The sequence below is a fragment of the Anabrus simplex genome, chromosome 1 (assembly GCF_040414725.1).
Source record: "Anabrus simplex isolate iqAnaSimp1 chromosome 1, ASM4041472v1, whole genome shotgun sequence".
In the NCBI taxonomy this organism is placed as follows: Eukaryota; Metazoa; Arthropoda; class Insecta; order Orthoptera; family Tettigoniidae; genus Anabrus; species Anabrus simplex.
This window is the reverse complement of record NC_090265.1, coordinates 993741784-993769346: the sequence shown is the minus strand read 5'-3', so window position 1 is coordinate 993769346 and position 27563 is coordinate 993741784. Positions and strand designations below refer to the sequence as shown.

General features: G+C 39.0%; 1 protein-coding gene across 9 annotated transcripts in view; it reads right to left on the bottom strand.

The window, feature by feature from the left end:
• Abl (tyrosine-protein kinase Abl) overlaps window positions 1-27563 on the bottom strand; it is a 520947-nt gene that overhangs the window by 467510 nt on the left and 25874 nt on the right. For 8 of the 9 annotated variants that reach the window (XM_067136890.2, XM_067136892.2, XM_067136891.2 and 5 more), the window contains exon 2: window positions 22614-22856. The exons of the other annotated variant lie outside the window; for it this stretch is intronic. In XM_067136890.2, the coding sequence (XP_066992991.2) occupies window positions 22614-22856 (243 nt within the window). The remainder of the gene's footprint in view (window positions 1-22613; window positions 22857-27563) is intronic. 9 annotated transcript variants of the gene reach the window in all.

Sequence of the window (27563 nt, the reverse complement as noted above, 5' to 3'; positions counted from 1 at the left end):
GGCATACTTAGGGATCTTGGTGTTAACGTCCCGTCATGCGGTAATTTGAGAAAGTACTGTACCATACTGGAAAAGAGATCGGCGGTGAACTTGCATAATAGACCACCTTATCATCGCATTCGGGTGATATTGTTTAGAGAATCCTCGGAAATCATAAAGCAGAGTGTGTCCACAACAAACTGAAGGAGACAGAGCGCATTTTGACAGCTCTACTTGAAGATGGAATTAATTTTGTCAAATGTTCGTACTTGAAAAACGTCTACATTATGTCCAGGGTTACATGTTTATTTTTTTTTTACTTTTTTGAGTGTATCACCCAACAGGATTTTGGCACTTCCCTCAGGGCACTGTACAGTCACTGGGCTTTCAGGCAAGAATCGAAACTACTCCTTCTTTAAGTAACACAAATTTAGTATTTTAATATTATCGTATACGAATATGTTACAAATCATTACTCCTGTCATTGTTCCGTATTGAAAACAGCTACCTCACTAAGTTTACAAAAGGAGTATTTTATTACACCACCTATTCAATACAGTTAATTTCACAGTTATGTGGTTAAATGAACATAGAAATTACTAGACTTAAAGGGACATGTTTCGCCCTTCTTTTATTGGGCAACATTAGCCTTATTTAATCTTAAAACAATCTTTGGTCTGAAGACATTATCACTTATAAAAACTGAACTGACAAAATTCTTAATAGTACTGACACAGTGGACTGAAAATTACATTGTAAAGATATTAAGACAAAACAATATACAACACATGCTAAAATCACTTTACACAATTTAAAACGTTCATCTAAAAAGAAAAGTGTTTTGTGTCATATTAATTCTAAAAATAACACATGTCTGTCACTGAGATGGATCCTCTTCGTAAAAAGCTTGATCAATAAGCATCGCTTGGGGATCAGATTATCAAACCCAAGGCTTCAGTAGATAAAAATAGTATGATAAAACGCAAATATTGAGGCAGAATTCTGTTTTTTTTTTCAGAAAAACATAGAGGTTAAAAATACGTGGCCAGAAATAAGGTGAACGGGTTAAAAATTGTCTTATTGTGTTGGGTAAATAAAAATAATCATACGATGACTAGTGCTAGTAGATATTGGAATGTTGGTTAAAGTCGCTGCTACAACGATTCATCATACTAACACTGCTGATACATCAAGACGGACATAGTTTACGTCTACATCCTCAAGAGGCACTACATTTTCATGAGTGTCATATAAATCAATCATTCACCCTGATGACCTGATTTTCAATCCACAGTGCCAATACTATTAAGAATTTTGTCAGTTCAGGTTTTACAAGTGATAATCTTCAGACCAAAGATTGTTTTAAGATTAAATAAGGCTGATTATGCCCAACAAAAGAAGGGCGAAACATATCCCTTTAAGTATAGTAATTTCTATGTTCATTTAACCACATACCTGTGGAATTAATTGTATTGAATAGGTGGTGTAAGAAAATACTCCTTTTGTAAACTTAGTCACGTATGAATATGTTATCAAGACCAGAACAGATGTTGCGCCTTACATACATAAAGCCATGGGAGGTTTGGGGATTGCCTTTCACTGTTTTGGTCCTAATATAAGACTGAGTATTTCACGTTTTGTGTTAAAATGTTATAAGAACTGGAGTCGTTTTATTTGCGCAAGTTATATTTAGAAACGTTGTATCATTTCGCAGTAGTACCGACTTGTACAGCTAGCATGCTTTCCAGCTGAGCTCAAGGTCACGAATAACCGTAATTTCGGAAGTGTTTTAAAGATATTTTTTCTCTTTCCAGTTTGATTGTAATTAGTGACGGGTAGAAATGAATATAATGCATCCGAGAAGTTGAGGATCGATACTTACACTCAAAACCACATTCTCGAGTTCTACATAACCTTTAAAAGGCGATGTACACCTGATTTACGCGATATAAGATTTCCATAAACTGACTACAAACAGTACCAGTGACTAAATTACAATGGAAGATTTAAAAAAAAAAAAAAAAAAAAAAAAAAAAATTTTGCCATCATATTGGGCGCTTTTGTATCTAATGTGCTTTATTTTATTAGATTAGGGAATCAAAAACTACCTGTGGTCGATTGTTGTTTGGCGTGGCGTTACGGGTATTAGATTTTTCGAAGAGTTTGTCTGATTAAACTTCCTGAACTGAAAGAAGTCTTCAGAGGAAACTGACTAAGTTATCCTGGTAAAACTCAATGTAAAGTTCCAAGATTTTTAAGTCACATACCGGCAGTTAACGTTTGAAGCCCGGCCCGCGGTCTAACTTGCCTGCCTTTCACCCGGAGGGCCCAGGTTCGATTCACGGCCAGGTCAGGCATTTTTACCTGGATATGAGGGCTGGTTCCAGGTTCACTCATTCTACAATTAGCTTTAATCAAGAAGCTATTTAATGGTGAAATGGCCACCCCGGTCAGGAGAGCCAGGAATAACGGCCGAGAGGATTCGTCACACTGACCATGTGTCAACTGGCAATCTGCAGGCCTTCGGACCGAGCAGCGGTGGCTTGGTAGGCAGAAGGCCCATTGGGGCTGTAGTTTGGTTTGGTTTAGGGGTGTTTGTACGATTACAAGTATACATATTTTAATTCTGTGATAATTAGCTTAACTGTTGATGGTTCATTCATTCCCAGATTTTCCGTTTTCCTGTGTTGTATGTTTTTTTTTTCCCCGTGGTTCCTCCAAAAACAGAGAATCGAGGTTCCCCTGTACTACCTTGCTCATAAATTGATCAACTTTTTATCACACGAAGAATCGACAGTTAAAATATACCTGTTCAGTTTCTTCATTACAATCCAAACCTGCTCTGTACTTCGAATTGCAGAGGAGTAATGGTGGTGGTGGTGATTGTTTTAAGAGGAAGTACAACTAGGCAACCATCCTCTATTAACACTAATTAGAGGAAAAAATGGAAGGGGTCCGACACTTTGAAAAATGAAGGATTGGTGAAAGAAAGACAAGGGCCACAATGAGCACAAAAAATGGAAAAACTCCATAGGCCTCGTAAACCTAATACCATGAAGGTCAGAAAAAAACAAGGGAGGTTGAATAAGACAGATGAAAGAATCTTGGCACAAATAAGTAGAAATTCGAATGGCTCTGGTTATGTGCTTTTTGGCCATTGAGATTAACATCCTGACGAACATCTGGTAGTTACCAGGGGTGGGAGTGATCCATCGGATATTGCTGTATAGGTCTTGATCCCAGTTGGCTTTGGAAAATTTCCATCGCGGGTGTGGTGAATTTTCAATTATTGGTATCTGCATTCCTACTTCTAGGATGACAGGCCAATGTTGACTGTGTGGAATGTTAACAACAATGTATCTGGTGGTAGGCAGAGGTAAACCTGCATTGTCAGTCATGACAAAACCCAGGTCTGGATCAGTCTAGCATCAACACAATGTAAGAGTGTACACAGGACGGAGCCTGCTCAGAGAGACCGAGAGACGTGGGAGTAAGCAGTAACTGTCGTCTTTTTCTGAGGGCTCAACCTCTATTTCCGCATTCACTCGCAACAATTTCTTTTTTAGACTCCACATCATCATCATTTTCCAGCTTCAGTTTCCCAGGTGTGGTGAACAAGCGCTCGCCACTTCTTCCTGTCAAAATATAGTTTCTGTTCCTCTATGTCCCCCCATTTGCCATTCCACTTGCTGACCTCCGATTTCATTCCTTGGTCTCCCAACTGGCCTCTCCCCTTTCACTTCTCTGTCAAAGTAATTCCTTGCTGTTCTCATTCCATCCAACCTTATAACATGTCCAAACCATTGTAGCCTGTGTCTTCCTAAAAACTAGGTACAAGGTATTTTGATACCAGCTTCCTTACCTGTTTGCTTCATGTCTAATCTTGTCCTTCCTGGTCTTTTGGTTCATTGTTCTGATGAATTTCATTTCTGTTGACTAGATTTTACTATTTGCCTTGTTATGCAGGGTACATGTTTGGAGACCATATGTGAGAAATGGAATGAAGTAGGTATAAAACAGGGTCAATTTTGCTTTCCAGGGTATTTTATGATCCCAGAGTAGATTTCTCACTTGAAAAGAAAATTCAGGAATTTTCTGAGTCCTATTAAGTATTTCTTGGTTTTTGAAGTTAGAAACAGACTGCAATAGAGTTCCCTCCAGGAAAACGTTTAAATATGAGCCTTTCCTATTGATAGTCATTTCAACAGTTTTCGGTTTAGTCCATATTCTTTAAACTTGCTGTTCCACAGATTTAGTTTCTCCTGTACTTCTCCTTCATTTTCTCCCCAGATCAGAACATCATCTGCAAATATAGAGTGATAGGCTCTTTGCAATGTTCTTTGATGGGATTTATGATCCAATCCATAACAATGAACAGAGCACAATTTACGAACTTCATCATATAGATCCGTATTGATACAGTTTAAAGTAAGAAACAATGTTAGGTTCGATGGTCCACCCAATCAATACACCTCACTTTTCAAGTGAAAATATTTAATATAAAACCATATTAAACATATCTTGGAACATTTTTCATCTTATTTGAGACTTCATCAGCCATAATGTCTCGTAGTAGATTACAAAACTCATTGTTGCTGTCTAGTAATTGAAAAAAAAAATGGAAGAACCTATGTCCTTAAAGAACTATTTTAGAATACACTAAAGATAAAATATACACATTTACACAAATTGTCCTCATTTCTTGCACTTTTTTTAAAAATCTTCATTATTAAAATTTGAAACACTTCTTGAAACATTACATGCCAGCCATAACGTCTCGTAACAGAATACAATGCTCATTGTTGCTGTCTACTAATATAAAAACAGAACAACAATTGTATTCTGTTAAGAGACGTTATGGCTGCCATGTCATGGTTCAAGAAGTGTTTCAAAATTTTGACACTGAAGATTTTTAAAATATATGCAAGAAGTGAGGACAATTTGTGTAAGTAATATGTATATAGTATTTTATCTTTAGTGTATTCTCAAATAGTTCTTCAAGGGCAAGGGTTCTCCCCTTTTTTTTTTTTCAATTACTAGACAGCAACAACGAGTTTTGTAATACACTACGAGACTTACGGCTGATGAAGTCTCAAATGAGATGAACATGTTCCAGGATATGTTTAATATGTTTTTATATTAAATATTTTCACTTGTAAAGTGAGGTGTGGACCATCGAACCTAACATTGTTTCTTATTATGACAAGGCACTTCCCTGCTGGACTCCTCTTGATTTCAAACCAATCTGATCTTCCATCCCCTACTAGGACACAGATTAAGCACGTTTGACAGAGCATCTTTACTTTATTGTTCAGGAAGTTTGGCACACCTACACCTTCTTGGCATTCGAAGATTATCTCTCTAGACTCACTGTTGTAGGCCTTCTCGATGTCCATAAAAACAATCAATAAGTTCTTACCATATTCCCAGTGCTTCTCTGTTAGCATTCTGACGGCAAATATCAGGTCTGTTGTGTTTCGGTTCTTCCTGAACCTGTGTTGCTCCTCCTCCCGTAATGGTTCAACTATATCCCTGATTCTTCTTTCAATTATCTTCTCCAGAAGTTTAAGTGAGTGAGAAAGTAGAGTTACAGCAGTTTTCACCCTCTCATTTCACCATAGTGTTTCTTTCTCCCTACATATTGCACTTGTTGTGGCTTCTGAAACAACGGTGTTCTTGAACGACAGCTACTCTTCTTCTACTCCTCTTTTTTAATATTTTGGTAATTTGGCTGAGATCTATGGCGTATAAACACGACGACGCAAGCTAAAGAATGACTGCTCCAGATTGACATTCCACATAAGTTCCGTCCTATTTTAAATACAACTAACAACATGATGAATTCCCACAACATAAATTACACATCAGTCCACTTACACAACAGAACATGAACAGTCCTTTTTAATATATTTTTATTTTCAAAATCTTCCTCCACTCGGAGGCTGCCTAAGACAAAGAATACACATACAATTTCATTCGAGTAACAACACAGTGTGTATTAAAAACAGGAAACACAACAAGAGGATTTATAATCTTCACATCATAAAAACAATATTTTATAGCAATGAAATGTGTATTCAACACTTAGACTAATAACAAGTGGATTTTTAAATTATCATGATGTTTCTTAATTATTTTGTTTTTCTTTCCACAACACATCATCCATTTACATATCTTTCTCTAGTAATTTTTAGAATGTTATTTGTGAATTTGACTATCAGCCACCTGATGATGGTTCAAGAGAATTGAAACATGTACTGGTGAAATAAATATATTTCCATGATGTATCAATAATGTAAAGTTGTTTTTAAAAGAGTACTGAAAGGTGGAATCATATTTTTCTTATGAGTATGAAGAGAACTATTGATGTGGGTGGGACTGAAGGCTCTGGTCATTGGTGACCATTTTTAGACAAGAGGGGAAAGTATGTGGAGGAAGGGGAACCAGGGTAGTGTTATCTAGGAGTAAGGAGAAGGGGTAATTTTGCACATTGGTAACAACAATTTAAGTCAAGAAGGAATAGGTACTAATACAACCTTTGTCAGAAATGTTCCGGGACATGTGTTGTATTTCTGAGGTTGCAAAGCAAACAAAGGAACAAATGTTAGTTTTTTGTTACCTGGTATGTATACATTCCAAGATGGCCTTGGCCATGTTTCCATGCACACGCACTAGGTGGCAGGGCTGTGCTTAGCAACACACTGTTTGATTTAGTGACACAATGAATGCTGATTGTGAACAAAGAGTGAACATCAAGTTTTGCGTTAAGCTTAGGATAAACCCTAGTGAAACGTAGACTATGATTACAAAAGCATATGGAGGCGATGCACTGTCAAGAAGTCGTGTGTTCGAGTGGCACAAAAGGTTTCAGGAAGGAAGAGATTCAGTGTAAGACGATCCCAGAACTGGTCACCCGTCTACAGCACATTCCGATGCAAATGTGGAGAATGTAAGGCAATTATTCCAAGAAGACAGTCACGTAACTGTGCATGCGATATCAGAAGAACTTAATTTGAATCTTGACATGTGTTATAAGATTTTACACAATGATTTAGGCAACTGAAACGGAATGCAAAGCTCGTTCGCACACCCTAACAAACGACCAGAAAGAGGAAAGACAAAGAATTTCTGCGGAACTACTGGATAGAGCCAGACATGATCCCACATTTCCGACAAAGATTACTACTAGGAATGAAAGTTGGTGTTACCAGTATGACCTATACACGAAGCGTCAAAGTGCAGAATGGCGGAGTCCTGGATCACCAGCCTTGAAACAAGCCAAACGTCACACTTCGAGAACAAAGGCAATGTTGAACGCATTCTTTGACAGCAAAGGCTTAGTTCACCATGAGTATGTTCCACCAGGTGAAACAGTGAACAAAACTCTTTACATCAAAATCTTGAAGCGTTCGCAACGGGAAATCTGACGACGACGCCCTGATTTGTTGCAGTCACAGGACTGGTTCTTACTGCACGAAAATGCAAGACCTCACACTGCTTTATCTGTTACCGAGTATCTGGCCAGGCATTCTGTCAGTCATCCCACATCCACCACATTCGCCCAACCTCTCACCATGCGGTTTTTTCTTGTTTCGCGGGTGAAATTGCGACAAAGGAAAGCTTCATCAAGATATTGCTGACATCCAACGGGCTGTGACACAGGAACTTACAAGCATCGCAATTGTTGCTTCCGAGACCTCCAGAAACACTAGCAATTGTGTATAGATAGCCAGGGAAACTACTTCGACAGGAGCTAAGATCATTAATTGGTAAGTGCAACTTTTCCATTTTTTATGACCTGTCCTGGAACTTTTCTGACAGAGGATGTAGTTGGGGATATGCAAGATCTGGTAACAGCAATGTGGGAGAAGATTAAGGGAGAAGAGCTTGCTATCAGTGGAACACTTAAGGAGGGATAATGACTGGAGGGTGACTGGGCATTTAAATGAGACTACGGAGGGAATATGTGGGAAACTGGGAGTGATATTTGTAGATCCTAACAAGTGGGTAAGAGATAGGAATGTATGGTCAGATGATGATGATTATGATGATGATGATGATGCTTGTTGTTTAAAGGGGCCTAACATCAAGGTCATCAGCCCCTATAGGTACGAAATGAGACGAAATGGAATGACAAATTAAAAGTCCAAAATTCTCCACTGACCAGAATTCAAAACGTGAGGACGAAGAATGAATGGATCCACATGAATTTAAAACAATCAGTGGATGCGACCCGCAATGCCTTACATTCACAGAAACTGACGTAAAACAATAGGATTACTGACTAAGCGACTGCTGCTATAGCATAACACTGAACAGATGATGCTTGCAGTCTAAAGGGGGTCCAAAATCCAAGTTATCAGATCCTCATAACTGTACTTATCGCTAGGAAAGCAGAACCATGGTATTTGTCATGTTGCGGTACTAATCAAAAGTAGCAGAGACTCGCGGTATTCCACACAATATGGTACTACTTGCAGGTAATGAAATTCAACATATAATACAGACCTACGGTTTTTATCACATTGCGGCACCATTTACAGGCAACGCAAACCTATGGTGTTCATCACATAAGAGTACTAACCACAGGGACCTGCAATATCCCGTGGTGTTCCTCATATAGTGGGTACTAATCATAGGCAAGGCAGAACCATGGTAGCTATCATTCCATGGTCCTTCTCATATGGTGGTACTAATCACAGGTACTGCAAAAGCCGACCGCACTGTGCTCCTGTGTGCTACTAATCACAAACCTATTTGGTACCTAATATAGTGGTACTACGCGCAAGTAAAAGCGACCCATGGTGTTTTCCGCGTGGTGGTACTAATCACAAGTAGTTTCATGGTTCCAAGACAATCATCCCTTCGTCGCCCCTTACGACAGGCAGGGGATACCATGGGTGTATTCTTCGTCTGCGTCCCCCACCCACAGGAGGATGTGTGTTTGGTCCACGAGAGGTATTTTATTTCCCTCAAGTCCGCCGGCAAGCCGGTTAGGACCCCCCCTATCCGCCACCTGGGACGCGCCACGTGGGAGTATCACCTCTCCCCCTGCTACGCCAGCATAGTAGGTTCGTGGTATGATCAGATGGCTTTAACTTGAACTGAAATAGTATCTGTAACATAGGGGGCTCATAACGAGTTATTGGGAGACACATTTCAGGAAATAGTGGGAACTAGGGAGCAATGATGAGAGTATATGGACCTGGGGCCTATTCCACAAAAGTATGGTCTTGTACATTACAAGTAAATTCTCTAGAAACTAGTACAAATACCAGAGTTTCTGTTCCACAAAAGAATTTTCTACAGTTGTACTTTACTACTCCATACTTACAAATTACCCATGAATTTTTATGGGTGTGTTCCACGAAAGTACTAGTACTTGTAACTTACTAATGAATTGGGAAGTATTCTCTACCAGGGAAAGGACAATAATATATAAATGTACTAGAGATATTTAAATATACTTATTTCAGATACTGTACATTTTGATTAATATGTAATCTAGCAGTATTGATAGTGATGGTGATGAAAATGAAAAATTGTCTGTATAGGGAAAGAATAAACTTCCAGTTTCACACTGTATTTGAATACAATGAGCATTTTAGGTTAAGCACAATACAAGTGGAAGAACTTTTTATGGATATTGGGCATAGGTTAAAACATCCTACAAACAGAAATAAATATCTCTCTGCTAAACAACAGTTACTAACAACAATGCATTGGCTAGAAAATGGTGGTCAGTACCGTGGAATTGCAGATATGCATGGGATGGCGAAATCTTCGGTCTGTAGGTCAATACATTCTGTGGTAGCTGCAATAAATGATATAAAATTTCCTCAAATTGTTCATTGGCCTGAAAATACTGAACAAACATGTTCCAAGAAGGACATTCATGAAATCATTAATTCCAATTAATTCCAATCATCAATTCAACTCTTCCCCTCAGAAGCTCCATGAGCTTTTCTCAAGTCAAATATTTCCATCCAACCATTTATTTTGTCTTGTTTTTTGTTTTTTTGTTTTTTTTTGTTTTTCAGACCCTCGCTGAATGTACCAAAAGTAATATCTTTCCTTCTTTCTATTTCCTTCAGAATGAATAAGTTCCTTTCTCTTGACACCATTTTAACAATTCATGCAGAGTTCGATATTACGTAACACTTAAGTTTGGCAGCCGAATATCGTTATTAGCGGCATCTGATTCCTAATGAGAGACCAAGGTGTGTATGTAAGGGCCCACATACACGCCCAGACTTAGTCAGAGGTAAGTCTGCGCAAACCACTCTCTTCAGACATGTTTCTGTGTGTAGGGCCGATAAGTATGCCGACAAAAAGTCTGCAGGCAAGTCTCTGACATTCTGGCGCTGCTTGAATTTAGTCAGAGACTTAGCGACAGAAGTGCTATCTCAGAGTTGCGGCAGAAAATTTAAACGTGTTAACTACAAATATGAAACTGCAATATTTTTTTTGCGCGTCTTCTTCGTGCTGAGCGCTACATTATGTCCAAGTAACAACTCATTTTCTATACCGACTATCCAGTTAATTTCAATCCGTATACATTTTTCAACCATCCAAAGCGCATAATCTTAAAAAGAAAACAGCTGAGCGCGTCGCATTCAACTCCCTCAGTAAATAATAATTTAGTCTGAGCGTGTGTGGGCAACTGCATATTTCAGACTTACCTCTTGGAGGTAAGTCTGTGCAGGTAAGTATTCCAGAGGTCTGCGCGTGTATGGGGGCCCTTAGACTAACATGGAACATATGCGAGCAGTAGCGACGATTGGGAATTAAAAGTGCGGGGGCAAAAAAAAAAATACAGACAACAAAGAGTAGGTACCCGGGTTGTTTGAAGGATATGGCATACGCTGGGGGAGGGGGAATGAGCGTGGGGGTGTATATACATCAAAACTGAAAAAAGAACTACAAAATGGTAAGTTTCTTTTTTACTCTGAGCAAATTTTGACAGAGGTAAAGGTTGACAGTTTACCAACTTAAGTGCAGTAATAATAGTTTTTTGAGATTCTGATTCAATACTATACAACTAAATTTTCACGAAAGAACAATATTACACATGTATTACAAATGATAGAAGTATGGCATGGTTATATATGCTTCAATTAAAAATAATTTAGTATTTGACTACACACTTAAGGGATTGCCAGACTGACGAATGTGTGCGGCAGGCAGGAGAAACATACCTCAGTGTCCATGACCTTGGCAAAAAAAAAAAAAAAAAAAAAAAAAAGCCTCCGCTACTCTTCCTTTGCACTTGCAAAGTCTGTGGCACTATACAAATCGGTTAGGCAGGACGAATGACATTTTGTGCGTATTTTCACTAATAAATTTGTTAATAGATACAGAAAATAAAGGAAAGAATTAGCTGATAAGACAACAGAGCTTGTTCACAAATTGCTTTTTTCAAATAATTCACATAATTCCTAGTTTCAGCCGGCTAAAATGGAATAAAAATTTAAAACTTCCTCCAAGAAGTGGGGGGGGGGCCACTGCCCCACCCCCTTGCCCCCTAATCATCACTATTGTATGCGAGAATCGTGGAGTAACAGAATGGGTGATAGTAACAGGGTAATTTCCTATCATCAAAGAAATAAAATGAAAAATATCATTGTAGCATTAAGAAATTCACAGAATATTACAGTGCTTTTAATCTTTGCTGCAAACTTACCTTAAAATACAATATTATGATAAATGAGACACGCATAACCTAATTCGACAAATGGAATATGAAGCTAAACAGCTGATTCATGCTATGACGTAGTGTATTTATTGATATGTTGTCACTTGTAAAACTTGTAACAATTCACTGGTAATATACAAGAGACTATCATTCCTTTGTGGAACAGAAATGTACAATTCCATACGTGCACGCACGCGTGCGCGCGCGCACACACACACACACGCACAAAATTATAACCAGTTATAATGGCCACACTTACTAATTACAGTCTATTTACAAATTGCTCTTCCGTATGGCGCAGCAAGCGGTCCAGCCCGTTACTCTATCTGGGGACTGGGAACACTTAATCCTTACTTTCACTTCCCCAAGTTCAGTCACCATATACTGCAATTGTGTGTAGACCACTGGATCTGAACACAGGGCTATGGGCCACTCGACACACAATGACTGTTCGTTGGTTCAACTCCACATATTCCAGTAATTGACAGTCACATGCAGTGAACAACTAAACAGCTGAACAGCATTCAACAGCAGGACGACACAACAGCGAACATTAACACAGGTCCATTTATCCTCGCACTCATGATAGCAGGTTTCTTGGCTGGCTACGCCTATCCCTGATCCACCTCAATGGTCTCTCTGACACCATAACATTGTAAGGTATAAATTTCATTTTTGTTCTGTATTGAAGTGCAATTATACCATAACAGCTCCTGGTTCAGACCTCGGTGGGACACTAGTGACAGCCAATACCTCTGTCACCCTCAGCCCAGGCACCGAACCCCAACACAATGTGTCTCACATGACCACCTCAGAAACCCAACTATCACTAAATGTCCACGGCTAACCTCCCTTTTTATAGCTCGGGTGATTTCAGCCAAAATTTTTTGCGAGGTCACTGGAGGCAGAACATTCCCGTTGAATCTCCTAGAAACTCACTGGTAAGCTGGGTGACGGTAACAATACACGGAGAGGCTGGCCCCACCCTACAAGCCGGCTGGGCGATCCCAGGTCGTGAGAGTCACTAGTCCCTTCCTCGAAGTACCAAAAGGGGCGAACAGGGTGCTGGCACATAACAATATTATAGATTTGTAGATTTTCCAAAGGAACAGGAGTGTTTATCAGAGAGACAGGATACGGATCAAAGGAGGAGGAGTAGTCATACTGGTAAAAGAATTACGTGTAAGTTTTTAAAATGTAAACAATGAGAAACTTTAAATTCTAGGTTTAAGGCTCCTCTCTACAAATAATAGGCAACTTTATGGGTTTTATTGGGGGGAGAGGAGGGGTGTACAGACCTGGAAAGGCTGGCGATGATGTGAAATTATTTGACAAGACCATCAGCGATGTGGGGAACGACATAGAAAGGAACGTTATTGTAGCAGGTGTTCTAAATTTACCAAAATAGTAAAAGTGAAGGTAATGCAAATGACACAAAGCATGGCCAACATATGGTGAATAAAGTTCATCTAGGAACGACAGCTGAATCAGAAAGTGATGGAACCAACTAGAGGGAAGAATATTCTAGGCATGGTGTTGTGATAGTACATATATCACACCCCCGAATTATACGTAGAAGTTATAGATATTATTGTCAGTATTCGATTTATTATTATTATTATTATTATTATTAGTAGTAGTATTTCATTTGTATATTTTGTCATTTATATTGGTAAGCTGGAAAATATCCACATATGTAGGTATGAGTAATTTGTTTTGCATGAGTGGGAAAACATTGCTTTAATAACTCTGGTAATTTGAATGAGTCATATGGCTGCCCCAGTGCTTGTTGTGATGTACTTGTGTCGGGAAATTCATGAGTCATGTATATATCCCAGCCTGATGAGATGAGCTTGTTGTTGTACCAGGGAAATTTGATGATTCATGTAAAACTCCCCAGAGTTTGTTATTGTCTTGGGAGGAAGAAGTAGTTCAGGGCTTGGTCTTGACTAGAGATCACTCATGATTGGTGGGCAAGCACCAATCCAGACGTATCATCTGAGAGGAGGGGGATGTTGACGTCACACAACCTAAATACTTGAAATTATCGACCTGTTCTAGCTTTGTATCACCAATCTGACATTCAATTCTGTTTAATTTCTTACCTACGGACATCAATTTAGTCTTCGAGGGGCCAATTTTCATACCATACTCATTGCACCTATTTTCAAGTTCCAAGATATTAGACTGCAGGCTTTCGGCACAGTCTGCAATTAAGACCAAGTCGTCAGCATAGGCCAAACTGCTTACTACATTTCCACCTAACTGAATCCCTCCCTGCCATTTTATACCTTTCAGCAGATGATCCATGTAAACTATGAACAGCAAAGGTGAAAGATTACAGCCTTGTCTAACTCCTGTAAGTACCCTGAACCAAGAACTCATTCTACCATCAATTCTCACTGAAGCCCAATTGTCAACATAAATGCCTTTGATTGATTTTGATAATCTACCTTTAATTCCATAGTCCCCCAGTATGGCGAACATCTTTTCCCTCGGTACCCTGTCATACGCTTTCTCTAGATCTACGAAACATAAACACAACTGCCTATTTCTCTCGTAGCATTTTTCAATTACCTGGCGCATACTGAAAATCTGATCCTGACAGCCTCTCTGTGGTCTGAAACCACACTGGTTTTCATCCAACTTCCTCTCAACGAGTGATCGCACCCTCCCTTCCAAGATGCCAGTGAATACTTTGCCTGGTATACTAATCAATGAGATACCTCGATAGTTGTTGCAATCCTTCCTGTTTCCTTGCTTGTAGATAGGTGCAATTACTGCTTTTGTCCAATCTGAAGGTACCTTACCAACACTCCACGCTAATTTTACTACTCTATGAAGCCATTTCATCCCTGACTTCCCACTATACTTCACCATTTCAGGTCTAATTTCATCTATTCCTGCTGCCTTATGACAATGGAGTTTATTTACTATCCTTTCCACTTCCTCAAGCATAATTTCACGATCATCATTTTCCTCCTCCCCATGAGCTTGGCTGTTTGCAACACCACCATGATGATTTCCTTTTACATTGAGAAGATGTTCAAAATATTCCCTCCACCTCTCCAGTGATTCCCTGGGGTCTATTATGAGCTCACCTGAATTACTCAAAACACTGTTCATTTCCTTTTTCCTAATAATAGTACATAGTACGAATAATAATAATAATAATAATAATAATAATAATAATAATAATAATAATAATAATAATGGGAATGTTGAAACAGAAAAGGGGGGAAAATGGACTCATTCCGCGGAGAAGAAAACGATACAGGCTACAATGTCGTGCAGTTTTGTAAGCAAGAGAAAAAAGAGAACAAAGTAATTATACCTCTTCAAAAAGCAATTTTAAGGGCGGCACATATGGTTGGTAAGAAATATTTTGAAATATTTTGAAAGACATTGAAAAGGCGGAGCAAACCGGTGAAAAGGTTACAACACCACGAAAAAAAAAAATGGTCTGAAAGAAAAGTGATTTCTATTGATGACTTTGATAAATGTCGTATTCGTAGAAAATTCCTAGATTATTATGAACAAAAAGAAATTCCAACACTGCGGAAACTGCTTGTATTTGCGAAACATGAAATGCAGTTTAAGGGAGGAAAGGAAACTTTCCGGAAAATTGTAAAGGAAATGGGGTTTTATTTCCAGAAGTGTAAAAATAAACGAACTATCCTCGAGGAAAGGTCAGACATTGTTGCTAGATGTGCGGACTACTTACGAGCTATAAGGGTCCAAATAAACCAGTAGTGTACACGGATGAATCATGGGTTCATACACACTACAATGTAAAAAAAAAAGTTTGCAACATGAAGACGTCGCAGGGGCTATGACAAATCACAGTCCAGGTCAACGAGCTATTGTTGTCCATGCGGGAGGGAGCAGATTTCATTTATGATTCAAAATCCAAATCACAAGACTACCATAATGCAATGAATAGCTGCAATTATCAGAAATGGGTAGAAGATAAACTTATTCCAAATATTCCACCCGAGAGCATAGTTATCGATAACGCGCCCTATCACACTGTGCAAGTCAATAAAGCCCCCACTAATGCATCTCGTAAGGCTGAAATGGTAGACTGGCTTACTCAGCATAACATATATTGTGATCCCACTTGGAGACGAGGTGAACTTTTGAAACTTATAACACGTAATAAGCCAAAACCGTCATATAGAGTGGATACAATGTTAGAACAAAAGGGGTTTACTGTCTTAAGGCTCCCTCCATACCACAGTGACCTTAATCCGATTGAACTTATTTGGAATTTGTTAAAACAAAAGATTGCTGCTAAAACTGTCTCTGCTATTAGCTTAAAAACCCTAAAGGAACTCACCAACACTTTTTTACGTGAAATCACTAAACAGGACTGGGCAAAAGCTTGCGAAAAAGTACGAACAATTGAGGAAAGTTATTGGTACAGGGACGGGTTAATGGAGGAAGCCATAGAAAATTTCATCATAAATGTTGGCCACGATAGTGATGATGAAAATACAAATGAAAATGAGTGTCGTGACAACACTGAACAAAGTGATATGGATACTGATACTGCAAGTGAACCTGGTACGGACAATAGTGAGAATAGTGAGACCGACACAGCTGATGAAGAACCTGGTATCTATCCTGTGTGTGCAGGACCATCATCGTCTAGTACAATGTAACTTCAAGCAGGTTAGTGGTACTGTTCTCATTGTATGACTGTACATGCGTTCCCCCTCTTGCCTCTCTCCCGTCCGCGGCAGCCTTACCGTGGCGAGCTGACGTAATGTATACACAACAGCCGTGGTCCATGTCTAGCGGTAACAATTTCCTGGTGGAGTAGTACTGTCCAGCAGCTGTTAAATAAATAAAGTATTATCAATAAGCACCAGTATTTGTATTCTGTATAGCCCTTTGTCACGTAATTTGTTTGATGAAGTTAACTGATTTATTAATTAAAATGAAGGGAATTTTCAGTTCTTAAAATCGTTAAAATACAGTATAATCCCAAAATACCACACACACTTTATTCCAAAAATATTGCTTCTAAAAATTTGGTACGGGTCTCATTCAAGCCTTTCATTTCGCGGCTCGATACTTCACACGTTTTAGGGAATGTTATGTCGTCATTAATTCAGCCCGGCTGTCGAGATTTTTTCACCCATGCAACGATTGCTGTTTGTTTACAAGCTCGCAGCCTTCTTGGAAAGGATGTTATCAAACGGTGCTCAGCGCTGACAACATCTATACTTAGGAACTAATGAGTGAGTGGTGCTTCGATAACTAGAGGGACAAGCAAAGGAGGAACATGATTGGTCTGGACTGGTTCTTGCCATGCGGACGGTTAGGATAGGACCTGGACAAGACCACTGGTTGGGGTTGGTAACAGATTATGATTAACATTATTGACAGGAACGAGATCACATGCCACTTCACATTGGCCTCTAAAAGAGGACTGCACTGAGCATTAGAAGGTATACCACAACCTCGCAGCACGTTCCTACTGCCTACGAAGAAAAAAACGTTTTCCTTCCAGCGCCATATAATTTGGTTGCGAAAGAAAAATTTGTATCTGCTTTCCGAAATTGGAAATGCAGATCAAACACCCATCTATTTTGAAATGTCATTGGACAGTACTGTGAGTGTCAAGGGATCAAAAAGTGTTACCATCAGAACGGGTGGTCAAGAAAAACAAGGGGTGTACAGTAATGTTATGTATACTTGCTAATGGAACTGAACTTCCATCGTGTGTCGTCTTGAAGAGAAAGACGCTTCCAAAAGAAAATCTACCTGCTGGTGTTATCGTCAGAACTCAGGACTCCGGATGGACGGACAGTCCACTAGTGGAAGCCTGGCTGAAATGTGTTTGGCAACGTCACAATGGTGCATTGCTTGGACGGAAAAGCTTGCTTGTTATGGACAGCAGCCGCAGTCCCACATCAGAAGCTGTGAAAAAGCAAACCAAGGGTGCAAAAACCGATCTAGCAATCACTCTGGGCGGATTGACACCTATGTTACAGCCTTTGGATGTCTGTGTAAACCATCCGTTCAAACGAGCCTTGAAACAGCTGTATACTAAGTGGGTGGCAGACGACAATCATGTACTGATGCCAACTGGTCATATTAAGTGCCCGGAAGTTCAACTGCTTTGTTCATGGGTAAAGACGGTGTGGGATTGTATCTCTGGTGACCTCATCCAAAAAAGTCTCCAGAAATGCAGTATTTCTAATGCAAAGAAGACGATGTTGAGTGGGAAAGTGATGATCAAAGTGATAGTCAAAGGTTAAAAGTTGGTACTTCTGATGATGAAGTGTTGACTGTCATTCTCCGATAACTTTTTCTGTGTATGTTTTAAATAATTTATTGCGTATTATTTCAAGGACACTCAAAAACTAACTGAAACTATTTTTAAATTTGTGAAATATGCGTATTGAAATGACATTCTTGTTCTATAGCAAATACTGTAAACAAATTTGAAAGAAACTTTTTCTTTAATTTTGTCCTTTAAAATACAAGGTCTTATTCAGGGCCAGGTGGTACTTGGGATTATACAGCAGTTGTCCATTAGTTGTGGTGTTATGTTCCATTAGATTTCTAGTTAATACGGCGGCGGCCGATACTCGTATCCCAGTTTTCGTTTCTCGCCTGCAGTTCCGCATCTTTAGTCCAGACGATAAAGGTGGCGCTGATGGCTTATCAGACCAATTCTTGCATAAAACATGTGGCCACACATGTTGCATCCGATGGAAGGTGGGGGATTTGGCAGTGTTTGAAGTAACTTCTTTCTCTGGCGAGTTTCCTCTTCCTGCCTTCGACGTTCCTGCTCAAACTGTGCCACTGGAGCTGAAATGGTAGCACGCCAGCAAGGGCGATCCAATGCAAGAGTATGCCACATATTTTGAGATTATATCTACTCATCACATGGTCTGCTTAAGTCGATCTTTATATCGCTGCAGAGGAGCACCACGGGTCCTCTTGCCAGTACTGAATTCACCATACAGAATTTGCTGAGGGATTCTCCTGTCAATCACGATGGATATGGCCTGCCAATCCAAGCCGATGACCAATGATGGTGGCTTCAATACAGTTCAGCTTTGCTTTCTCGAGAACTGCTACATTAGTTATATAGTCATCCCATTTGATGTTCATGATGGATCTAAGTGTTTGTTGATAAAAGCGTTCCAGTTTCTTGATGTCCCGGCGATATTAGGTCCAGGTTTCACACCCATAGAGTAAAGTAGAAATTCAACAGCTTGGTACACCATTATTTTCATGCAGATAATTACATCTTTGTTCTGGAATACACGATGTGAGACATCCAAAGGCCTTATGGGCAGCCTGTATTCTGTTTTCCACGTCCTTTTCAGGGGTACAGTGCACTGAGAGAGTACTCGCAAGGTACGAGAAGCGCTCCACCCTTTCCAGAGCTGTGCCAGATAGGGTAATATCAAAGTCTGCGGGGGTGGGGGCAGTTCCAGGAGCAGGCTGAGTAAGCACCTGAATGTTCACATTCAGGCCAAAATATTCATAAGCTCTGTTGAGGCAGATGACAGATTGTTGAAGCTCTTCTGGTGTATGGACTGGAGAAGCATTGTCATCTGCATATTGCTATTCTGTGACCCGGGTGGAATAGGTTAATCTTTTGAAGCGAAGTCCGACCTGGTTGAAAAGGCCCCCCCCCCTCATCATCATACTGATATTTAATTTCCATACCTGCGTTGTCTGCAGGGGTTGTCTCAGAAAGCATAGCTGCCAGGTACAGGGCAAAAAGTATAGGTGCAAATACACATCCTTGCTCGAGTCCATTTGCGATTGGAATTTCTTCTGGGATGATATTTTGATACAGTACCTGACCAGCCATACCATCATGGAGAGCTTGGATCAGACAAAAAAATGCCCAAGTAGTTAATACAGGAAAGAATGAAAGGGAAGAATAAATATTGGTTTAAACGAAGCGTAAATGTGTCATTGAGGTATTAAATGGTACTCACTTTTCCGCTGCTTCCTTTTTACAAAAGTGATCAGTGTACACTGTTATACAGCAATCAGAATACTAACAGGCTGTCTCAACGAGTTCTTTTCTAGACTCTCTATACACTGAAATAAATCACTGACACAGAGTGCTTGTTTCTAAAGATTATAATTGTCACTTGAGATGGTTTCTGAAGAACTATATTAGCTAGAAATCTAATGAATCATAACACTGCAACTAATGGACATTTTAAGGATTTTAAGAACTGTGATTCCCTTCATTTTAATTAAAAATAAATCAATTAACTTCCTCAAACAAATGATGTGATAATGGGTTATACAGATTATAAATAAGGGTGCTTATTAATACTACTTACCTTATTTATTTAACAACTGCTGGACAGTTCATAGGATTTACATTTGCAATAACATAAAAAACATTATTTTACTTGTTGTATTTTTTTGTAACACTGAGTCTCGCATTAACCGTTTGAATGCCGATCCATAATAGATCATCATATGCATAGAACGCCAAGCAGGTTTCAATGGATTTTACATCACTGTATAAAAAAATATATTTACGTCTCAGTTTAAAAGATATGGAGGTAAAATTTCGTATGTGAGCTTGATATACTCCAAGGAATATAAACATGTGACTTACATTTCAAAAAACAAAATTTCGTGGAATACTGTGCACAAAAAATTATTATTTTTTATTTTAAAAAGGAAAAACATAATTTGAAATTAACTAGCATATTTTACACTAAATCCGAAGTGACTAAGTGAAGATATTTGATCTTAACTCTTATCTGGGATCATATATACCAATTTATATTGTTAATGTAGGTCTACTTCCCAACTTTTAAACTAATTTCCAAAAACATTGAACAAGTGGAGAGAAAAAAAACCAACAGTGTAAACTGTCAACATTGGATATTTTATGAATTTTGGGAGAGTAATAGTAATCATTTGAGAGAACTGTGTCTAGTAACGGTAATTGTTACTACAAAACAGTTCAGAAGATCAGAACAACATACAAAATCAATTAATAGTGTCAGGAATGAAAGTGTAAAGAACAGATTGAAATATTGTATAGGTGGATAACATTACTTTCAGGGAATATGCATTCAGTCCAACAATCATCTAATTCACTGTCACTGTCATTTTTTTTTAGCACTGTCACTGTCATTTTCATTAGCACTGTCACTATAACTCTATACATACTATAACTAGAGTATGGTTCCAGTGTATGGGACCCTTACCAGCATTACTTGATTCAGGAACTGGAAAAAATCCAAAGAAAAGCAGCTCGATTTGTTCTGGGCGATTTCCGACAAAAGAGTAGCATTACAAAAATGTTGCTAAGTTTGGGCTGGGAAGACTTGGGAGAAAGGAGACGAGCTGCTCGACTAAGTGGTATGTTCCGAGCTGTCAGTGGAGAGATGGCGTGGGAGGACATCAGTAGACGAATAAGTTTGGATGGTGTCTTTAAAAGTAGGAAAGATCACAACATGAAGATAAAGTTGGAATTCAAGAGGACAAATTGGGGCAAATATTCGTTTACAGGAAGGGGAGTTAGGGGTTGGAATAACTTACCAAGGGAGATGCTCAATAAATTTCCAATTTCTTTGCAATCAATTAAGAAAAGGCTAGGAAAACAGTAGGGAATTTGACACCTGGGCGACTGCCCTAAATGCAGATCAGTAGTGATTGATTGATTTGACATTGCACGAAATGTTGTAAGCCCATTAGCCAATGGCACGCTGGTGCACTATCTGAAGACCCAGAAACATCATAATCATCACTTTTACTAAAATTAGAGTCGCTTACATCTTCAAAACAACCCAAAAGTTCCTCAATTTCTTTTCCCAAAATAGGCCTACGTGACGACTTGCCTTGTTGTGATAAATGTACTATTTACAACTTCACTACGACCTAAATAAATTGCTAAGTAACTATAACGAAAATAGAAATAATAATAAACTTAATATATTACGATTAATAACTCAAATGCGTCAATCAGAATGCAAAATTATTGAAAACAAATCACAATACGCGGACATAAACAAACAATGAGGCTGCCATATTGGATCACAGACATCAAGTGCTCACAGATCATACACTCACAACTGACGAGTAAACTAGCAAAAATGAAGCTATGTCAGTGCCATCTAATGATATAAGAAGGAATTACAAACATTCTACCTTCCTTCTACTTGATTTGTGGCACAATGTAGCGCCTTACTGCATAACTACACCACTTATAAGAGGGTGCCGATTGAATCGGCATCCTGGCATTTTTCGTACAGAATGTTAAGTGCCGATGCATCACCATCTTGGCACTGTAAGAGTTAAGGAACTAAAGATGTCCCCATGACAGGGCGAAACATGTATTCCTATTGTAAAATAATGTATAACTGAAAAGTGTAATACAAACTGTGTTGAACTGGGCAGCCCTTCTCATTTGATAATTTAATTTCTTAGTCAACACGAACAATTAAAAAGATGAAATTCATCAATTGTGATATAATAATAGGTGAAGGCACTGATCACGTCACAGCCCACTATATTCTTACTTGGCTGAATAATAGTATGGAGATATAAATAAAGTATAAAATAGTGACCTAAGAAAATAAATTTTACTTTTCTGTACCTTTGTGACCTATGAGTTGTTTTTATTTATTTTATAACTGTTAGATTATTTTTTCAGATACTTTATAAATTTATTTATTCAAAATTAATTTTGGTAGACTGAAGAACCTAACAGTTATAAATTAACTGAAACAAAACTGAAAAGAGATGGCTTCAGATATTAACAAAAAAAAAAAAAAGAAGAAATATGCAGTCTTGACAGCTTTTGTCACCTTTCATGACAACAGACACTTTGCTGAGAGTAATAAAAATTTTAATAGAATGGAACTCAAAGGGGGGAAAAGCAGGAAAGTAAACAACACCGAAGAAAATTCCAAAATACGTTGTCACATACCTTTTTTGAGACTAAGCTGATTCTCACCCCCAGCCTGGAAGTCGTATAATGCCACAAATAATTGTGGATCATCTTCCTCCTGAGCCAGTAAATTTTCCTTGGACGTCCACCGGTTAGCAGTGTCCAGAGGCAATGGTGTACCGGGGGTTGGTCCCGAACCCTGGCTACCCGATCCCGAACCGGGAGGGTCACTGTCTGGAAGGTCAGGGATGTGGGGTAACGGACGACTCTGGAGCAGTGCTTCTGCAATGAGCCACATTAGGATGATTATTAGACAGGAAAACAGCTATAGAGCACAAAGTCACGTGTACAGTAAACCAATCGTCACCTCACTGTGAAGAGAGCAGCAAATATGCTTAAGATTTTTTCTAACCAAATCAGAAATTAACAATCCTTTTGCGCACTACACTCACACAGGAAAAGAACAAATGCAAAATCTACAGTAAGGACGAGTTCTTTTATTTCTTATTTTGGGTGAAACAGTAACTTAGTTCAGTAATAAAAGAAACGTTTCATTCAAGACACCGTAGCCTACAAAAATTTAAAGATGCAATCTCCTGTATGTAAATAAAATAAGAGTCGTCTGTACTTCAGTCAGAATTTTGAAACATTTGAATTTGTGTATCAGCAATATCCAGAATATGAAAGAAATAAGTTTTAAATTTCGGTCATGTTTGTATGCATGCACATCATGAGAAAATGGCTACATAGATTTCATTAAAATTGGTATTTAAAGTAAGGAGAGACATACTACAATCCAGGCTAAACATATTTTTATCACTCTGGGCTAAACAATGGTAGCTCTGTAGTTTAGAGATAGCATGCCTGCCCCTCACCCAGAGGCCCCAGGTTCGCATCCCAGCCAGGTCAGGGATTTTTTACCTGGATTTGATGGCTGGTTCGGCATACACTCAGCCTACATGACTACACCTGAAGAGCCATCTGACAGCGAGATGGTGGCCCCAATCTAGAAAGCCAAGAATAATGGCCAAGAGGATTAGTCATACTGACCACACACCACCTCTTAATCAGCAGGCCTTTGGGCTAAGCAGCCGCTGTTTATTAGGATAAGGCCCATCAGGCTTTAGTGCTATGGACTTTTTAAAATTTCTTTTCGGGTGAAATAGGAGATAAGGAGAAGGTCTGAAATATCGCCGTTAATACTGATCCTATCAATAAATGCAACGTAACAAAAGTTGTAGAAAACAAAGTTTCCGAAACTTATGTGCAGTACAAACTGATTCTAGGACAAATAATAACTGAAATACTATTTTTTATTAATTTCCTGCATCCTACCAATATTTAATTTTATCGAAGAATTCTTTGTAATGTAAGGAGGAGTAGTAAATTCTGCTCTTCCATCCCAGATTTTTATCACAGTAGAAAGGTTATCCATTCCCAATACTTCAGTGTCCTGTCTCACCCAAAGCAGGCCATGAGCAGATGTCTGCATGCCATGAAGTCGTAGCAGCTGGGACGAGAGCAGACAAAATGCAAGCAAGCTTCACTGAAGGAATTCTACTGTCCGGTCCCAGCTCACGAACCTTGTGGGATGAGGACATGAGGGAGAAACGGGAATAAAATGAGATACATGAGGTAAGGATTTGTTAAAGACAATTTTGGATTATAAATTCATACTACAAGTTGCACAAAATCTTTGAACTACTCTCTTTTTTTCAGGTTGCATGTTGACACCCAACCACTGGAGTCCAGGTAAATAAAATAATGGTTTCTTTTTACGAAATAGTAATAATGGGACTGTCACCTGTTATCGCCTTGGACTGTTGACACTTCATCGTGACAATTTCCTGCATGCCTCTCAGTCGTCTTGAGCTCAACATCGAATAGGACTAATGGCCTTGGATTGAGAAGCTCTTTCTCACAACCAAATACACAAGTGCAACTTGCCAGTCAAGGAGAAGAGGAATTTAGTGAGGTACTATCAGAAATTGGAAACAGGATATTACAGGGGTCTGGTGATATTACAATTCTTCCACCACTGACCAACATTATTCAGACTCAGGATACCCTAACAGACAGTGTTCTCCAAGGCATTCAAAATATGAATGAGCTATTCTGGTTCCAAAAACTGAACAGGCAGCAGAAATTTATGGGAAAATCATGGTGAGAATTCTCAGTAAAGAAGGAAAATACATATCAGTTAACTCAGTCGTGAAGAGTAGCTCATTACCCAATCGAGTTCCTCAATTACCGGGCGAGTTGACCGTGCGGTTAGAGGCACGCGGCTGTGAGCTTGCATCCAGGAGATAGTGGGTTCAAATCCCACTATCGGCAGCCCTGAAGATGGTTTTCCATGGTTTCCCATTTTCACACCCAGCAAATGTTGGGGCTGTACCTCAATTAAGGCCACAGCCACTTCCTTCCAACTCCTAGACCTTACCTATCTCATCGTCGCCATAAGACCTATCTGTGTCGGTGCAACGTAAAGCCGCTAGCAAAAAAGTTCCTCAATTTTATTTCTGCACCTGGCCTGTCAGCACACGAAATTACATTACATTAAATTACATTAAAAAACAAGAGAAATTATAACACATTTCAGTAACTTAAACACAATGAAATAGTGTAACTGTACTTGCCTGATAGTAAGGAAATAATGCAGGAATATCACTGAGGCTGATATTGTAACATCCTACTGGAAGAGGTAAAACTATTTATACCACATATTCCCTCCTGATTCCTAGCAGCCATCCCTTTCAGTTCACACAACTTCACATCCCCACAAGTGTCTTCTATGTCATGTCCACAAACAAGCCACACAGTCAGTCAGTCACTCACTCACTCACTCACTCATACCAATTGGGTAGAATTGGAAATTCAGGATGATTCTCGCATGCCCACTGGTACATTGCGTGTTCAAGTCAGGTGCACTAATTCTCTTTTTTTCTTAAATACATATCGTCCCCACTCTGGTAAACTAGCGAAAGTGACAAACTAGGGAATCTGTAGTTCTCGAGTTTTGGTCTATATTTTATTATTTATATATTGTCTACCCTCTGTCAAAGTCTCACATCTGCAGCTCGCTCTGTATGCCTAACACATAAAACCAATCATTAAATATAAACATTGATCTGACATGAGCAATCACAACTTCTTTCAGCTCTCCTAACCTTTTGACAATTTGCAGATTCGTTAGTTTGCCAGAGTAGGGACGATATGCCAGGTGGTCAGAACCAAAACACTGTTTATACAGAGGCACTCTAACAGAAAACTATCCCTTCCACTAAGAGAACGAATACCGGGCAAGGTGGCTGTGCGCGTAGAGGAGCGCGGCTGTGAGCTCACATCCGGGAGATAGTAGGTTCGAATCCCACTATCGGCAGCCCTGAAAATGGTTTTCCGTGGTTTCCCATTTTCACACCAGGCAAATGCTGGGGCTGTACCTTAATTAAGGCCACGGCCGCTTCCTTCCAACTCCTAGGCCTTTCCTATACCATCGTCGCCATAAGACCTATCTGTGTCGGTGCGACGTAAAGCCCCTAGCAAAAAAAAAAAAAAAAAGAACGAATATCTTAAGGTTCAGTACGCATTAGCAGCCATGACATATTCCACACCTCCTACACCACATTCACTTTTAGGATAACAATGTAGTTCACTTACTACAGAGCTCATCCTTTCGCAAATACACCACCATAATCATACATACACTCCTGCTGCGAATCAGATTCCCTTTTTTGATTTACCTTAACCACATACATAGCCATTCTTTCGAATACAGGTACCATAACTAGTCTATGAATATCCACAGGAGTGGAATGAATGAAGCACCCATCTAGTGGTGAGGAAAGGAACTGTGCTGGCTGCCAAAACCTGTCGCACTCCTCTGGAGCAATGATTAATGACTGACAGACAAAATGAAATATTGGAGTGTTTCTCGAAAGAAAGACGACAGGGAAAACTGGAGTACCCGCAGAAAAATCTCTCCTGCCTCTGCTTTGTCTAGCACAAATCTCGCAAGGAGTGACCGGAATTTGAACCACGGAACCCAGTGATGAAAGGCCAGTACGCTGCCGCCTGAGCTACGGAGGCTCTATAGCTAGTCTATACAAATAAAATTATAACTTAATCTGCATATTTATTTCTGTCACATAATTCATTTTTATCTCAGATTTGGCATACCAAAGTCAAAAGTAGGTGCAGTTAAATTATTGCCCGTCTGTTACATCAGAGAAAACCATTAAACAGAGTTTCTAAAACTCTGTACTTAAATCCAGGTTCTGCACTAAACTATACATTATCTGATTAGTATAGTGATGGTGATCAGAACACGGAATTTCAAATTGCTGTGTTAATATCAGCCGTATCAAAAAATTGAACATAATCTAAGTTGTACAAAATATAATTTCTGCTTTCATTTTTCATTATTTTTATCAAAAAATGAATAATAATGGATATATTTGCTATTATTACATTTTTCAGAATACTTCCAAAAAACTCCACAAATATTATTTCTATCTAAACCTAAGTTGTGGAAAGAGTGCTGTAATTTCCAGTCTTTTATGTCTCATACACATTTACCATACAAGTTCCGATAATGAAGATATTAATAAATTTGGATTTTTATGACAATTGAATTGAATCGTAATCTATGATCATATCTGTATTAACAACTACACAATTAGAAATAGCAAAGGACTTCCACCTTATCAATACTTATTTATTGCACTTATTATGCTACAGTACAGGTTTCGACCCCCTATATAGGGTCATCTTCAGCTGAACAATACATTCGCATATAGATCATGAAGCTATGATTGAAATTACATTGTCTAGGGCAGGGATGGCGAACCTTTTCCTACCAATGTGCCATTTTAAGTCTGGTATATTATTCTCAACTGCCTACTGTGCCACTTGTTATTTTCCTTTACGGAATGGCTACCCCCCCCCCCCCCATCCCGGACTTCCTTTCATAATTCTCAATTATATTTCACA